This window comes from Bubalus kerabau, chromosome 1, assembly GCF_029407905.1.
Source record: "Bubalus kerabau isolate K-KA32 ecotype Philippines breed swamp buffalo chromosome 1, PCC_UOA_SB_1v2, whole genome shotgun sequence".
NCBI lineage: Eukaryota > Metazoa > Chordata > Mammalia > Artiodactyla > Bovidae > Bubalus > Bubalus kerabau.
This window is the reverse complement of record NC_073624.1, coordinates 7,849,705-7,867,745: the sequence shown is the minus strand read 5'-3', so window position 1 is coordinate 7,867,745 and position 18,041 is coordinate 7,849,705. Positions and strand designations below refer to the sequence as shown.

The 18,041-nt window shown below is 47.2% G+C and overlaps 1 protein-coding gene across 1 annotated transcript; it reads right to left on the bottom strand.

The window, feature by feature from the left end:
• Positions 1–12,350: 12,350 nt before the first annotated feature.
• LOC129641310 (ubiquitin-40S ribosomal protein S27a) lies at positions 12,351–12,914 on the bottom strand. Its single transcript, XM_055566037.1, has one exon. It carries the CDS (start codon positions 12,852–12,854, stop codon positions 12,384–12,386), a length of 471 nt encoding a protein of 156 aa, XP_055422012.1. The 5' UTR covers positions 12,855–12,914; the 3' UTR covers positions 12,351–12,383.
• Positions 12,915–18,041: the final 5,127 nt, after the last annotated feature.

Genomic DNA, 18,041 nt, shown 5'->3' with positions numbered 1-18,041 from the left:
CAGACGCTGTCTCTTGTGTATGTGCAAAAAGTGAATGCAAGTAAAGAGCCCTCCCGCCCCTTTCTAGGGTGGAAGGCCAGGTTTTGAAAGTGAGATGTTTGTTCATCAGAGCCAAAGCTGGATCGTCCTGCGAGCACGTCGCTTGGTCTCGAGGAAGCCTGGTCCACAGCCTGGCTGCTGATGGTGATCTTGGGCGAGTGGTCTCTCTGCTCTGAGCTCTTCCTCCTCCGTGAAGTGGCTGCTAAGGACTAAACAGGATCATCTGGGCACAGAAAGAGGCCTTATAAACTGTGAGAACGCTGTACAGGTGTTAACTTTGTGTATGACGTGTCGCTTTCTCAGTTTAGTTTAGAAAAGTTAACTTGAAAAAAAATTAATACGTTATCTTGGCTGGCAGTGGAGTAATGTGTGAACTCAAATTGGAAATCAGTGTCATTTAGAGTTAACAGGAAAATTCAGGTTTCCCTTCACCACCACCCTTTGTAATTTGTTTAAAATGCCTTGGCCGTGGACGGAACTGCCAGTTCTAACACTACTTCAATCTCTTAGTCTTTAAGAGGCGGGTTAATTTACTGCAGTGATTCTCAAAGTGTGTGCTGAGGACTTGCGGGAGTAATGGAAACACTTTCAGGAGGTTCACGAAGTTCCTTTTCCGGCTGCATGTCTGTACAAGGCCAATTTTTCTTTTTTTCCTTCAACCAAAGCAACGTATTGAATGAAAAAGCAGACCAGCGAATCCAGCTGTCTTCTGCTAAGTCAGATATAAAAAAGATTTGCAAAAATGTAAAACGGTGCCACTCTTCTAACTTTTGTTTTGAAAAACTTTGAATAAAAATATTTATGTTAACGTGATGGATTTTTGTTCTTTTAAAATCTTTTAAATTTCTCAGTTTGATTTCCATAGTGGTAAATATCTGTAGATGCAACCCCCATAAAAACTCTTTGGTTTCTTCAGTGTTTAAGATCATAAGGGGATCCTGAGACTCAAAAGTTTGAGAACCTCTAGCTTAGTAATTAAGAACTTAGAGGTCCAGCCTGGGTGGAAGCCAGCTTTCCCACTTGGCCACCAACAGTGCAGGTGCTCAGGGCCAGGTGGCTGCTGCCGTCGATGTTCCTTCCACCCTCGGCAGAAATCACCTCCTTTAAACCCCTTTCAGGTGGTCATTCACACTGCAGGGACACTTCAGCGATGCAGAAGAACGGTTTTCACACAGCTGGCGTCACATATTTGCAGAGTTCTGCCTGGGTATTCATAAGGACCCTTGGTTGCAGAGCAGCCAACTCCAGCTTCTGCTTAGGTCATGGAATGTTTGTGAGGGCCAGGGGGCTGTGTCCTCTGAAAGGAGAAAGGGACACAGAGGGGCTGGACCTAAGAATGAATAACTAGAACCAGGGCATCCCTGCTGGGATTCTCTCTGTCGCTCTTTCACAAAGACCAGCTTCTCTTTTTTTGGCTACGCTTATAGCTTGTGGGATCTGGAGTCCCTGACCAGGGATCAAACCTTCGCCTGATTAATGGAGGTGCAACTCTTCCAATTCCTGAAGCCACAGGCATTCAGAGGCATCTGAGCTCTCCCTTCGTCTCTGCATCTAAGTAGTCATTAAACTCCATTCACCTGCTGCACTCACTGCAACCTGCACCCTCTTCTCCATTCCCATCGCCACTGACAGCACAGGCTGTCTTCATTTTCCTCTAAAACAATTGCAGTTCTCCAACTGTTATCGTTAGTCTCCTTGCTACAACCTGAAACAAATCTTTAACTTGACTGATGCCCCTTCCACTAGCTGGGAAATCTCTACCTTGATGGACAGAGTTCACTTCGCATTGTAGACGAGCGTGCCTCATCGCGGCTCCTCCGGCTTCCAAGCAGCTGGAGAGGTAGGGTACCCCACCTCCATCAGAGACACTCGGGCTGCCATCCTTTGTGGCTATGGGCAGCAGCACTGGCAGCACCCAAGGCCCAGTGCAGACAGCCAAATGGGTTGTGACAGCCGGTGTTTAATAGCCTCAATAGCCAGCACCTTCCCAGACCAGTTTTGTGGCATCATTTTGGCTGTGGTCCCAGTGGCTGCCCATTTTCCGAGCCTGATTCTCCAACATGCCCTGTGCTGCGGTGAGCTCTCCAACATTTCTTACCCTATCCAGTCTGCTGCAACGATCGCCCAGGCCTTTGGTTCTCAACTGTCATCATTAATCCCCTCCTGCCCCTGCCAGGTACATCTATACTGTTTCCTTATTCATTCTCAAAACAGTCCTAAAAAGCCCATCATTTTATGAAAATGTCATCTGACATTTTTTATTCACTTCTTCAGCCAACAGAACACTCTTCTGAGAGTCCTTTGCCGCCTGTCTTTTCTCTTCTTGGTTTTTGTCCCCTATTTGATCAGTTTCTTTTTTTGCTGCACTGCTTGGCATGTGGGATCTTAGTTCCCTGACCAGGGATTGAACCCCTTCCCCTGAAGCAAGAAGTCATTAACCATTAGACCACCAGGGAAGTCCCTCTTGTGATATTTTTTCCTTCAATGCCTTTTATTTTCTTCCTGCTCGGACCAATTTTTCAGCCTACTGTTGAAACACCTTTTGAGGGCCTCTTATCCCCACTGAGCCCACTGCCCTGCCCTCTTACTTGGGTCTTCACCCCATGGCATACAGAGCCTCACACGACCTGTAACCGCAAAGCACATCCCCATTTCTGTTCCTCTCTTTCCAGCCTGGCATGAGCTCCTCTGACCTCATCCCAGTGCCATGTGGAAGCTTCAGCTGGATTTGCTTGAACCTCCGTCCTTCCAAGAATACCTCCTGCCCAATCCAGTCCACCTCCCTACTCCCTTGTCTCAGTGCTGGGTTACCTGAGAGGCTAGCCCTCCCCCAGACTCCTCTAAACAGGGTCAGGGCCCCTGCCTCCCTTTAGGGCCTCCACCATCATAGTGTCCTCTTTTCTCTGAACTTTTTGAAATCTCCCCCAAAGTGAGGCCATATTTCTAGCTAAACCCAGGCTATGATGAAGTCTGAAACAGCGTGGTGTCTTTCACCAAAGTGTCCCCTTTCTTCTACTGTCTTCAGAGCAACCTCAGAGTAGCAATTTTTCAAACTAATTGTTTCTACATTTTGCATTCTGAGACATGAAACTAACCATTACACAAAAGTAGAGCCTATCATCCTATACTTAGCAGAGAATGGAACTATTTTCAGATGCCTTGATAATTATTCTATGTTCTGCCAAACAAACTCCTTCTGGAAGTGATAGCCTCCATCTTGCTCAGAGACACTGATATCCAGACAAACAGTCTAGAAACATTAAACTCATCTTTAATGTCACCTCAACCCTCATCCCAAATATCCATGTGGATACTGTGTCCTATCTATTATACTTCAATTTTGCATCTCTCAAATCCACTTTTGTCCACTCTGTCTCCACTATTCAGGCCTTGATCATCATCTGGATTCTTGAAATGTGTCCATTATTCCCTTCACCTACGAGATTTAGGAGCCCTTATAATAGAAAGTGGCTTCCCAGGGGATGTTAGAGATAAATAACCCTCCCGTCAATGCAGGAGACTTAAAAGATGCAGGTTCGGTCCCTGGGTCGGGAAGACCCCCTGCAGAAGAAAATAGCAACCCATCCCAGTATTCTTGCCTGGAGAATCCCGTGGACAGAGGAGCCTGACGGGCCACAGTCCATGGGGTCACAAAGAGTCAGACAGGACTGAAGCAACTTAGCATGAATGCATGGGGCTTCCCTCATAGCTCAGTTGGTAAAGAATCCACCTGTGATGCAGGAGACCCTGGTTCAATTCCTGGGTCAGGAAGATCCCCTGGAGAAGGGATAGGCTACCCACTCCAGTATTCTTGGGTTTCCCTTGTGGCTCAGCTGGTAAAGAATCCTCCTGCAATGCAGGAGACCCAGGTTTGATCCTGGGTTGAGAAGATCCCCTGGAAAAGGGAAAGGCTACCCACTCCAGTATTCTGGCCTGGAGAATTCCATTGACTATGCAGTCCATGGGGTCACAAAGAGTTGGACACGACTGAGCGACTTCCGCTTCACTTCACTTCATGCACATAATAGAAAGTATCATGAAAGAATAACCCAAGGACTTCCCTTGGTTTATTAGTCCAGTGGTTAAGTCTTCACCTTACAGTGTGGGACGTACAGGTTCGACCCCTCGAGGCCAAAAAATCAAAACATAAAACAAAAAGAGTAATGCAACAAATTCAATTAGACTTTTAAAATAACCCACATTGCCAGTCAGAATGGCTGTGATCCAAAAGTCTACAAGCAATAAATGCTGGAGAGGGTGTGGAGAACTGGGAACCCTCTTACACTGTTGGTGGGAATGCAAACTAGTACAGCCACTATGGAGAACAGTGTGGAGATTCCTTAAAAAACTGGAAATAGAACTGCCTTATGATCCAGCAATTCCACTGCTGGGCATACACAATGAGGAAACCAGAAGGGAAAGAGACACGTGTACCCCAATGTTCATCGCAGCACTGTTTATAATAGCCGGGACATGGAAGCAACCTAGATGTCCATCAGCAGATGAATGGATAAGAAAGCTATGGTACATATACACAATGAAGTATTACTCAGCCATTAAAAAGAATACATTTGAATCAGTTCTAATGAGGTGGATGAAACTGGAGCCTATTATACTGAGTGAAGTAAGCCAGAAAGAAAAACACCAATACAGTATACTAACGCATATATATGGAATTTAGAAAGATGGTAACAATAACCCTGTATACAAGACAGCAAAAGAGACACTGATGTATAGAACAGTCTTATGGACTCTGTGGGAGAGGGAGAGGGTGGGAAGATTTGGGAGAATGACATTGAAACATGTATAATATCATGTATGAAACGAGTTGCCAGTCCAGGTTCAATGCACGATACTGGATGCTTGGGGCTGGTGCAACTGGGACAACCCAGAGGGATGGTATGGGGAGGGAGGAGGGAGGAGGGTTCAGGATGGGGAACACATGTATACCTGTGGCGGATTCATTTCAATATTTGACAAAACCAATACAATATTGTAAAGTTTAAAAATAAAATAAAATTTAAAAAAAATAAAAAATAAAATAAAATAACTCACATTAAAAAAAAAAGAAAAGAATAATCCAGAAGGTCCAGTTTTATGTCGTCTAAAGATTTTGCCCCTTCAACAAACTCATGTTCTCTGACTCTTCTGAGCTGTATTCTCAAGAGTCTGCAGAAGGCATCTTCATTCATTCAAAACTGTTGGGGAACAAGGCAAAGATGAAGGAGCATACATTTGCCAACAATTTCTTTCTTTACACCACTAATATTTAAATCTCACCGAATTTCAAAACTTCACAAAAGTACAACTGCCTAGAAATAAACATGTAGACATGCTCTAACACAATCAAATGGAATAATAATTGTAAGATGGAACTTTAATAGGGTAGAATATGTTCTTTAATTGTGAAAACTGATAAGAAATACATAAAAGCATTTATTATGTGATGCCAAAAGGAAACAGAATTATTATGGGCATCGTGATTGCCCATGTAGTATATTCGACAATATACTCCAGTAAAAAATGTAGATAATATGCAAAATAAGATTGCTGTTAGGCATATTAAATTGTGGATCATATATCACCATGTTTTGTTTGTTTTTTGCTATGTTTCCTCTTGCATTTAAAGGGGAAATAATAAGTAAAAGGGGGGCTTCCCTTGTGGCTCAGTGCTGAAAAAAAAAAAATCGGCCTGACATTTCAAGAGACTCAGGTTTGATCCCCAGTCCAGGAATATCCCACGTGCCACAGAGCAACTAAGTCCAAGAGCCACAACTATGCTCTAGCATCTGGGAGCTACAACTACTGAAGCCCACGTGCCTAGAACCCTGAAACCCACGTGCCTAGAACTCTGAGGTCCACATGCCTAGAACCCTGAAACCCATGTGCCTATAACTCTGAAACCCACATGCCTAGAACTCTGAAGCCCACGTGCCTAGAACTCTGAAACAAGAGAAGCCACACAATGAGAAGCCCGAGCACCACACCTGGACAGTAGCCCCTGCTCACCACAAGTAGAGAGAAAGCCTGAGCAGCAACAAAGACCCCGCACAACCAAAAGTAAAAGAAATTTAAAATAATTTTTTAAAAAATAAAATAAGAAAAAGAAGAATTCCCCCTCCCCCTAACCCCACCAAGATGCTAAGTTGTCTTCAGACTCCGGAAGGCTCCACTTACCAAGATCAGTGACTCAAACTGCTGAAGCATGATCCTCAAAATTCACGATTTCCATCATGTTCTCATGTATACAACCTCATCTGATCTTCCTAACCGCTGCCTCTCTCAGATCTTTGCTTCTGAACAAAGTCAGTGGCTGGGTTCCTTGTCTCCACTCCCAACCCAACGCATCTTGGAGACACCTGAGACTGTGTTCAGCTCCCTTGTGTCATACTGACAACCCCACTCTTCATTGCTTACCCACTGGGTGTTCCTATAAAGATGGCAGATGCTGTAAAGCTCAGGAGCCTGTCTCTCTCCTTGCTTTATCTGAGTTGCCAAGCTCCTCTCTGCTGTCATTATATCTTCCTTTGTTATATCCCATCCTCCTGAGTATACAGCATTATCTGTATTTTCACACTCCTACTCAAATTTCTCCCTAAGGCCTTCTTGATCTCCACTGCCTTCCCATAGTGAGGGGTCAAATGAGTTTAAGCTAAAAGCCTGACTCTGCTACCAACACGAGGTGACTCTGAACAAGGTTCTGAGCTTAGGAGCCTTATCTTTAAAAATAGGTATAAGGGATACCATGAAAAGTGAGAAATAAAGAAAATTAGATCACCTGCTGAGATCAACATCGAAGAGAGCAGAGCTGGGATTACAGATGGGCAGACAGAGGAAAAGTGGATCCAGGCAAGCAAGAAAGGACTGGGAAGGGATTGATGGCATTAATACATCCAAATAAATAATATGTTGACTTCTAAAGGGGCTTAACCTCAGCAACCTAAAACCTGAGCCTCACTGAGTCAAAAGTAAGCAGGGCCCATCCCTACTCCCTGCAGAATAAGCAGCCTTGGCTAATAGACTTTGACTAGTAACAGCCATTGACAAAGCCAACCTCCCTTTGGAAATCTTTGTGTGCTTTATATGTCTGTTTTGTTGGATTTTATTATTTATATATGTATTTATGGCATGCTTTCTCTAGTTGCGGCGAGCGAGGATTACTCTCGAGTTGCAGTGCTCTGGCTTCTCATTTCAGAACTCAGGCTCTAGAGTTAGGATTCCAGAACACAAGCTCTAGTTGTGGTACCAGCTCAGTTGCCCTGCGGCATGTGACATCCTCCCAGACCAGGGGTCAAACCCACGTCCCTCACGTTGGCAGCCAGACCATCCACCACTGGACCACCAGGGAAGTCCTGCTTTAAATATCTGCATCATCTAGTTAACTTTAAAAAGCTCTTCCTTGGCTTTCCCATTGAACTTAAATTGAAACTTCTCACCCACAGCAACTCCTTCTCAGGTGAGCTGACCCCTCCTGCCTTCCCACATCTAAGAATGTCATTCCCGCTGGTATTCACAGAGCTCCAACCACCTGCCTGACCCCCACTTCTCTGCCCCAAGGGAGCCAGGACCTTGGCCTGGGCCTCCCCCACTTCTCAGCACGACTGGCTTCAAGTCTCAGAGCTCCCCTTAATTGCCACTGCCTAAGCAGGACTTCCCTGCCACCCATTTATTCTATTACATCAACCCATTTTATTGTCTACACAGTACTTGGTGCTATGAAAATCCTCTTGGTCCCTTATGTGATCACTTGTTCTACCTGGTTCTGAAATTTCAGGAGAACAAAAACCTCACCTGTCTTATTCACCCCTGAATCTCCAGCACCTACCAAGGTGCCTTTGCTGCTTGAAAAAATAAACAGAGGAATGCAAGATCAATCGACTCTCTCATTTATTTAACTTAAGCTGACCAAATCAACTGTGATCCGGGTTTGGTGGTCTATTGGGAAAGAGTATTAAACTGACGGTGGAGATGTAGTTTTCTGATCCTTGTAATAGCTATGGTTCACTTTGGAATTAATGTTATCTTTTTAAAGTCTAAGGGTTTGGTAATTATTGTTGATGTCTATATTTATCATTATTATTATTCATTACTGTTAATGACGTGCCAGCCATCAATGAGAACTTTATCATCCACTGAGTCTTCACAAAAGTAGAATCTACAAGATTAGTGCTGTTGCTAGTCCATGTTACAGATTAAGAAACTGAGGCTCAGGGAGCTTAAGTGACTGTATAAATTCTCACTGTAGGGAATGGCAGAGGCAGATTTTAAATTGAGGTTGAAAGTGAAAGTGTTAATCACTCAGTTGTGTTCAACTCATTGTGACCCCGTGGACTGTAGCTCTTCAGAATCCTTTTCCTTGGGATTCTTCGGGCAAGAATACTAGAGTGGGTGGCCATTGCCATCTCCAGGGGATCTTCCCAATCCAAGGATTGAACCCAGGTCTCCAGCACTGCAGGCTGGTCTGATGCAAAAGCTGGTGTGCTCATCCCAAGGCCCACAGTTGGCGCTGAGCTCTACCTGCCCCGCCTCACCCAGGGGATTCACCTCATCCTCTCTCTTGGTCTCTGGTGATGATGACTCCGCCTCACCCTACCCCTTCCAGAAGCCTGGCCCCTCAGCATGCTGCCGTCCATACCCAGAGTTGTCAGTCTTTTTCTTTTAAACTGTGGCCAGATACAACCTTTAGGGACAGAGTGAAGATGAGACCTGTTAGTTTTTTGTTTGTTCGCTTTGTTTCTTAATTTATCTTTTAAAGTCTTTATTGAACTTGTTACTATATTGTTTCTGTTTTATGTTTTGTTTTTTTTTTGGGTGAAATGTGGGATCTTACCTCCCCGACCAGGCATTCAACTCACATCCCTTGCATTAAAGGAAGGCAAAGTCTTTTTTTTTGGAAGGCAAAGTCTTAACCACTGAACCACCAGGGAAGTCCCTGCTTTGTTTTCTTAGAAGGTCAGTTCTTAATATATTGAAGGTCAGAGTGGCATGTACAAATCAGTAATAATAATAACAATGCTGTTCATTAGATTGGTGCTTGGGAAAACAGCCATATTCTCTGATTTTTTTTTAAAGAAGTAATTTATTTTTTCTCTTTTAGTATTTTATTTATCTATTATTTATTTATTTATTTGGCTCCTCCAGGACTTAGTTGCCAGCCTGTGGTATCTTGTTCCCTGACCAAGGAGTTCCCCATGTTCCCTGATTGATAAGGCCTGATGTTTGTGCAGCCCTCAAGCATTTACAAAGGGCTTTCACTCCATTATCTCATGTTTCCCTTACACTAGCCTTTCTGTAGAAGAGGCTACGTGGGCGAGTAGAGAGGAGGCGATCTTAGAAAGAGATAAACCTGGGTCCCCTCCTGGCCCACCACCAAGGAGCCATGAGACCTTGGGCAGGTCACTTGAGTCCCTTTAAAAAAAAAAAAATATATATATATATATATATATATACAATATCTCATTGTAGTTTTGATTTCAGTTCAGTTCAGTTCAGTGGCTCAGTTATGTCTGACTGTGCGACCCCATGGACTGCAGCACACCAGGCCTCCCTGTCCATCACCAACTCCCAGAGCTTGCTCAAACCCATGTCCATCGAGTCAGTGATGCCATCCAACCATCTCATCCTCTGTTGTCCCCTTCTCCTTCCGCCTTCAATCTTTCCCAGCATTAGGGTCTTTTCCAATGAGTTGGCTCTTCGCATCAGGTGGCCAAAGCACTGGAGTTTTGATTTACATTTCCCTATTGCCAACAAAGGTCCATCTAGTCAAGGCTATGGTTTTTCCTGTGGTCACGTATGGATGTGAGAGTTGGACTGTGAAGAAGGCTGAGCGCCGAAGAATTGATGCTTTTGAACTGTGGTGTTGGAGAAGACTCTTGAGAGTCCCTTGGACTGCAAGGAGATCCAACCAGTCCATTCTGAAGGAGATAAGCCCTGAGATTTCTTTGGAGGGAATGATGCTGAAGCTGAAACTCCTTGGCCACCTCATGCGAAGAGCTGACTCATTGGAAAAGACTCTGATGCTGGGAGGGATTGGGGGCAGGAGGAGAAGGGGACGACAGAGGATGAGATGGCTGGATGGCATCACTGACTCGATGGACTTGAATCTGAGTGAACTCCGGGAGCTTGTGATGGACAGGGAGGCCTGGCGTGCTGCGATTCATGGGGTCGCAAAGAGTCGGACACGACTGAGCTGAACTGAACTGAATGACTGATGATGTTTAGCACATTTTCATGTACTTATTGGCTATGTGTATGCCTTCTTTGGCAAAATGCCTATTCAAATCCTTTACCCATTTAAAAAAAATATTTCTTTATTTTTGGCTGTGCTGTGTCTTCCATGTTGTTCAGGTTTTTCTCTAGTCACTGCCGTGGTGCGAGGGTGGGGAACTGCTATCGAGGTGCAGTGCGCGGGCTTCTCTTGTTACAGACCACAGGCTCTAGGGCACATGGGCTTCAGTAGTGGTGGTGCACTGGGCTTAGTTGCTCCACGGGGATCCAGGGATCGAACCTGTGTCGCCTGCATTGGGAGGCAGATTCTTTACCACTGAGCCACTGGGAAGCCACATCTGTTTCTGCAGCGCTACTGTCTGAATTCACATGCCCCCAAAGAAGACCCTGAGACAAGAACTCCAGAGCTTATTTCGGAGGAGATTCCCGGAAGCGCAGCAAGGGAAAGGGAAAGTGAAACGGAAAGTGAAAGGAGAAAATGAGGACGCGCCTCTGGGCAGCGGGGCTCCGCCTCACTGGGAGGAGCCTCGCCGAGCTCTCCGCGCTGTGCTCACGGGGGTGTGTCCGCCCACTCCCACCGCCCTAGACGGTTCAAGTCTCCGGCCCTTCCGGGCTGCCCGGAACAAAGGGCTGAGCACTGAGTGCTGGAGGTAAAGACTGCATGCAGGGACATCCCTGGCCGTCCAGTGGTTAAAACTGCGCTTTCACTGCAGGGGGTATGGGTTTGATCCCTGCTCAGGGAACCACGATCCCACACGTCACACAGCATGGCCAAATAAATAAATAAAACAAAACAAAACTGCATGCAGAGAAGCATCTCCTGTACCTGCAGGTAAACTAAAAAAGGACCAAGGGGTGAAGGGGCAGGGTACCAGCAGCCTCTTCAACTACCATCATCAGCTAGCTGCCTCTCAGCCCTTACTGCTTCGTCAGTCTTGCCTGCTCAGAGCTTTGTCTGCAGCAGACTTCTACTCTTGCCTTTAATCTCTGTGCATGTCCGGGTTTCTGTGTCACTCTGCTGCCCAAGTCTCTGTGGAAGTCTTGCACTTAACCAGTCCTTCAGAGAAGCTTGGATGGTCCCTGGGGTCACCGCCTTGACTGGGCGGGGCTCTCCACACACCCCCGGCTCATCAGACCTGGGCCTCCAAAGCTGGCTGCCCTGACCACAGGCCCTGACCTTCTCCCAGCCCCTATTTCTGAGGTCCAAAGAATAAAACATAACAACTGGTTCACATGAACCATTTCTGACTCCTTTTTCAGTCCCAGGTCTCCCAGATTGTTCATCCGTATCCCCCTCTGATGCTGAGCAATCATGATTGTTCATCAGGATCCCCCTTTGCAAATGAGGATATTGGGGCTCAGAGTGTTTAAGAGTCTTGCCCAAGGGCACACAGTTAGTCAAAGGCAAGTATGCACTTGCACGAAGTCTCAATCATTTTATCTCTTTTTAAAAAATTTATTTGCTTACGGCTGTGTCAGGTCTTAGTTGCAGCAAGAGGGGCCTTTACTTGGGGCACATGGGCTTCAATAGTTGCAGCATGTGAACTTAGCTGCTCCCGGCATGTGGGATCTCAGTTCCTCGACCAGGGATCGAACCTGAGTTCCCTGCATTGCAAGGCAGATTCTTAACCACTGGACCACCAGGGAAGTCCCAGTTGCCTGGTTTTCTGTTGAGTTGTTGGTCATTCCTGTTTCTTTCAAGATCTTCTACATTTTCAATGACGAATATATATGTATGGCAAAGTTTGCTCTTGGCCCATCACACACACTGTAACTTCAGTTCTGGTACCTGTACTGACTCCTGTAATGCCAAACTCCCCAGATTTCCCTCCTGCTCTCTGGTTCAGCGTCTGTCCTTCTCCCTCTGCCTCTTCCTGTGAAGTCTTCCTCATCACATAAATGGCACCATGTCCATCTAGGCTCCGGTAACAAAGAGAGGGCTTCCCTGTTGGCTCAGTCAGTCAAGAATCCGCCTGCCAATGCAGGAGATGCAGCAGACATGGGTTCGATCCCTGGGTTGGGAAGATCCCAAGAGAAGGAAATGGCAACCCACTCCAGTATTCTTTTTTTTTTTTTTTTTTAAATGTTAGCTCATATCTTTATTAACCAATATACAATTACTTGTCTTCTGGTTTGTTGAAACAATAGGTCAGACAACATTTGCCACAATAATGTCTGTCAAAGTGACTGGCCATAAAAACTCCAGCACCACATTCATCTGAGGGACACTCCCGGCGAAGGCGACTGATTTTGCCATTCTCATCCACCTTATAGTATTTCAGAACAGCCAATTTAACCTTCTTTCTCTTATGCTTGTTCTTCTTGGGAGTGGTGTAAGACTTCTTCTTCCTTTTCTTAGCGCCACCACGAAGTCTCAACACTAGATGAAGAGTGGACTCCTTTTGAATGTTGTAGTCAGACAAAGTACGTCCATCTTCCAGTTGCTTGCCAGCAAAGATCAGTCTTTGCTGGTCAGGAGGAATTCCTTCCTTATCCTGGATCTTGGCCTTTACATTTTCTATTGTATCCGAGGGCTCGACCTCGAGAGTGATGGTCTTCCCCGTCAGGGTCTTCACGAAAATCTGCATCTTGGCGGCGGTTCCACCGCAGATGGCGGATCCGAAAGCCACTCCAGTATTCTTGCCTGGAGAAGTTCACGGACAGAGGAGCCTGATGGGCTACAGTCCATGGGGTCGCAAAAAGAGTCGGATACAACTTAGAGACTAAACCACCACCAAGAAATATGGATGTCTCTCTCTAATTCTTTTTTTTTGGTCAGCTCGGCTTGCAGGATCTCAGTTCCCTGAACAGAGACTGAACTTGGGTCTTGGCAGTAAAAGCCTGGAATCCTAAGGACTAGACCACAAGGGAACGGGCATGTCCTTCCATCTTCCTTCTCCCTCATCTATATTTGACTTATCGCCAAGCTCCATCAGCTTAACCTCTTAGTTCAATTCAGTTCAGTCACTCAGTTGTCTCCGACTCTTTGCAACCCCATGGACTGCAGCACGCCAGGCCTCCCTGTCCATCACCAACTCCCAGAGTTTACTCAAATTCATGCCCATTGAGTCAATGATGTCATCCAACCATCTCATCCTCTATTGTCCCCTTCTCCTCCTGCCTTCAATCTTTCCCAGCATCAGGGTCTTTTCCAATGAGTCAGTTCTTCACGTCACTTGGCCAAAGTATTGGAGTTTCAGCTTCAACATCAGTCCTTCCAATGAATATTCAGGACTGATTTCCTTTAGGATGGACTGGTTGGATCTCCTTGCAGTCCTGTCAAATCCGTGCATCTCTCTCCATCTCCCCAACCCGGTCTATAGCACCATCACCTCTTACTTAGACACTCGCCAACAGCTTCTCTGGTTTCTCTGCATCTGTTCTGCCTCTTCCAATCCATTCTCTCAGGATCTTTTTTGACCCAGACTGATCTTATCACTGCCTGGAGCCACTTTCTCCCTCAAGAGACTCTCCCCAGCTCCCCAGTGACATCAACCTTCAGAGCAAGTCTTCCTTGCTCCTTGTTTCCTGGAGGCCTTTTCACATTCACATTCTTTCTCTCTTGAAAACTACCATCCCCACTCCGTATTAATTTTCTCAAACAGGAATGACCTTTCTTCCTCCCTCAAGTTCAAGTAGAGTCTCCCTCACCCTCACCAGGGTTCAGCCAGCTGAACACTGATGTGCAGCCCCCCTGGACTCTGAAATGCAATCCACCGGCAGGAGTGGAGGTCGGTGTCTTCTTTTCAGAGACAAAGGAGGCTAACGCCATGGAAGGCAGAGCATAGCCCCTGCCTTATAAGAAAAGGACATGTTCGTTACTATGCTGAGAAACATGGGCTTTCTCCTCCACCTAATTCTCCTTGGGGGAGAATGTGAATTACTATGGCAGGAATGCATGCAATGCAACTGCAATATCCAAGTCTCTAGTTTTCAAAATGAACTTTTGAATCCCATGTCAGATAAAATAGCCTTCTTTAGCAGATATTTATTCAACAAATACTTACTGAGCCTCTACTATGAGCTGAGAGCAGTTTGAATGAAGCTGGCAATACAGTGGTGGAAAAAGGTGTAGCTGAATCATTCCTCCGGAGAGAATGTCAAGTGAACAAATAAGCATAGAATTGATTTACATGAAATCTTCCAATGCATATGAAGAAAAACAAAGCAGAATAAGGGGGAGGGTGGAGGGAGAGGCAATTTGGGGCAGGACGATCAGGAGGGCCTCTAGGAGAAGGTGTCCTTGGAGCAGAGCCCTGAAGGTGAGGACAAGTCTTCCAGGCAAAGGCCCAGGCTGGGGCTGGACACAGTGTCTAAGTGAAACATGGAGGCTGGCGCAGCTAGGGTGACACCATCAAGGGTGAGCCCAGGGTGGGTTGGGGTGTGGGAGTTGAGGGGGTGTGGCGGGTGGGGAAGTGGAGTGAAGGCGGAGAGCAGCCAGATTCCGAAGTCGTGGATTTGGAATTCTATCCCAGGGCCTTGGGAAGCCAAAGGAGGGAGTCACTTGCTCTGATATTTGTTTTAGAACATTTGCTCTCAGTGCTCCATGAGAATAGACCATAGTGGAGTAGATGTGGCGATGGGGGCGCTGTGTGGGACCAGGAGGGAGTAACCCTCACGGGACCAGGACTGAGCGTGAAGGCCACGAGTGATGCTGGGTACAAGGTGGATTTAGAAGCAGGTGCTTTTAGCAGTTGGTGATATGCTGGACAGAGCAGGACAACGCAAACAGAGGTTTCCAGGTTTGTAGGCTTCTGTTCTAAGTGACAAGGTGAATGCTAGTGCCATTTGCTAGGGGAAGAGAGGACTTGTCGTTTCACCTCTTCCATTTCAAAAAAAAAAAAAATATATATATATATATATTTGGCTGCATGGGGTCTTAGTTGTAGCATGTGGGATCTTCACTGAGTCATGCAGGCTCTCCAGGGTGGTGCTCAGGCTTAGGTGCCCCGAGGCATTTGGGATCTTAGTTCCCTGACCAGGGATGGAACTCAGGCCCCCTGCATTGCAAGGCAGATTCTTAACCACTGGGAAGACCACCAGGGAAGAGTCCCACAGCTTCCATTTGGGAGGGTCTTTTAAACAAGTGGAGATGCCCAGCAGACCGTCATGCCAGGAACCCTATGGAAAGGCTGAGGGTGAAGCTGTAATTGGGGCTTCACTGGCAGGCAGTGTTCCAGGTGTGGGACTGGGTTAGGGCACCTGGGGAGTGAGTTCAGGAGAGAAGAGAAGGGGTCCAAGGAACAGGCAGAGGACATGGGCCCATCACACTGTCCAAAGCCAGCTCACCCCTCACCACTTGGACCCTCAACCTCGTATGACTCCGAGTAGCCCCTAATCTGGCCCAGTCCCTGCACTTCCTGATCAACCAAATGCTCCCACCGCGCTCTGGAACTCACAGCCTACAAAACCCTGTCCGTCTCCACGTCTTCTCCGCTAGCCTGACTCTCCCTGGGACACCGCTTCCTCTCAGTCCTTAAATGGGGACTGTTTTCTCCTCAGGACTCCCTGGACCAAAGGGCCAGAGGCGGGGTGAGTCTCCTCCATGCTCCTGTTTCCTCTCCCTGTCTGTCCCTCTTCCCCTTCCCCCGATGCGGTCACTCTCCTTTCCTCGGACGCCTCTTTGGTGCACAGGCCCTTAGAGGAGGTCCCTACTCTCAAGTCACTCCCCTGCCTTCCTCCCAGGTGCTCCTCATCCTCCCCAGGGCTCACTGCCTCTCTCTCCACCTCTACTCCTTCCCGCCTTCTTCGTGAATCCTGCATCCACGGGTTAGACCACCCATCTAACCCCCAGGCTCTTGACCTCTGTGCTGCCAAGAATCTGTTCTTTGGCCACCATTGATCTTGTCATGCCCCAAACCTTGTCACTTGCAGCTCCATTTCCAGACCTTCTAGCGCTTCCCAGGTGGCTTAGTGGTAAAGAATCCACCCGCCAATTCAGGAGATGTGGGTTCAGTCCCTGGGTTGGAATGATCCCCTGGAGGAGGAAAAATGGCAACCCACCCCAATATTCTTTCCTGGAGAATCCCATGGACAGGGGAGCCTGGTGGGCTACAGTCTGTGGAGTTACAAAGAGTCAGACATGACTTAGCGAATAAACAGCACAGCAACCAGACCTTCCAAACGCCCTAGTCTGGTACTTCTACCTCCAACTATATTTCCTCCCTTTTATTCTCCTGGGACTTCCTTATAGCTCAGATGGTAAAGAATCTGCCTGCAATACAGGAGACCCAAGTTCAATCCCTGGGTCTGGAACATCCCCCAGAGAAGGAAATGACAACCCACTCCAGTATTCTTGTCTGGGGAATCCCATGGACAGAGGAGCCTGGCGGGCTACAGTCATGGGGTCGCCGGGAGTCAGACACGACTAAGCCACTAGCCCACACACATGTTTGGGACCCCTAAGCTACTGGCTGTCCATCTTTTAACTGCTCATCCCTGCCTTTCCCATCCTCATGTCCATTGTCACCCAGATTGGCTCCATCATTGTTTTAATTCATTCCTTGCTGAACTGCTGAGTGTCCTTGGGGGGATAACACCCATCTGAGGTGGAGCACAGGCTCTAGGTGCGAAGGCTTCAGTAGCTGTGGTACACGTGCTGAATGTTCTTACTTTGACTTTATTACATGAAAGTCAAAGTAACAACATTTTGCTGGGAAAGATTGAAGGCAGGAGGAGAAGGGAGTGACAGAGGATGAGATGGTTGGACGGCTTCACAGACTCAATGGACGTGAGTTTGAGCAAGCTCCGGGAGATGGTGAAGGACAGGGAAGTCTGGTGTGCTGCAGTCCACGGGGTCGCAGAGTCAGACACGACTGAGCAACTGAACAACGAAGGGCCTCCATGCTGCTCAGCAACCACCCTCACCCAAAATGTGGGTCCTTTTATTTTTCCTCCCATCTGTCTCAGAGATAAAGTTATCAGTACTAAATAGAGCCTCCTTCTCAGCACTGGTACTGTAGGTATTTTGTCTGGATGATGGGGTAGAATGTCGAGGGCAAGGAGATCTGAAGTCTGCCCACCCATCCTGCTGAGAGCATGCCGAGTGTTGTGGCCGAGAGCCAGAGCTTTGATTTGCACCAGCTAGGTTTTTTTTGACTGAACTGGATCTTGGGTCTTCCTTGCTGCCCACAGGTTTGCTGGAGGTGTGGTGTGCGGGCTTCTCATTGTGCTGGCTCCTCTTTTTGTGGAGCGCGCGCTCCAGGCGCACAGGCTTCAGCTGTTGCAGCACTTGGACTCAGTAGTTGCGGCTCATGGGCTCAGTTGCCCTGCTGCAAGTGGAATCTTCCTGGACCGGGATGGAACCCATGTCCTCCGCACTGGCAGGCGGATTCGTTTCCACTATACCATCAGGGATGTTGGTATAGTGGTTTTGAGACTAGAGGGGCAGCCCCTTTGATGGGGAGGGACATGGTATTTATCCAACAACAGTAGTTTGGAAAGCAAAGAGATAAAATGTTAGGTTTCACCTGGGGTAGGAGGAGGAGATTATATCTGAGGTTAGAGGCAGGAAAAGAGAGTCAGGAGGAGTTTGGTGGGGCCTTGCTGTAAAGTCCAACAACTCCTGGGACCGTTGGAAATACCCATCGCTTGAGCGGGTCCAGCAGCCCACCTATCACCTACATCCAGGATGGCGGAGCTGTGTGTCTCGCCCTCCGAGTAGAGCCTCCCATGACCAGCTGCCTGCAGTGACCCCACTGGTGGTCTAGCTGGCGAAGTCTTCTGCCTTGAAGCCTCGCTCAGTCCATCCAAAGCATCCACGAGAATGAAGAAGA

Bases quoted from the DNA above. Each gene is read 5' to 3' on its own strand.
- LOC129641310 (XM_055566037.1), bottom strand. From the start codon at position 12,854: ATGCAGATTTTCGTGAAGACCCTGACGGGGAAGACCATCACTCTCGAG.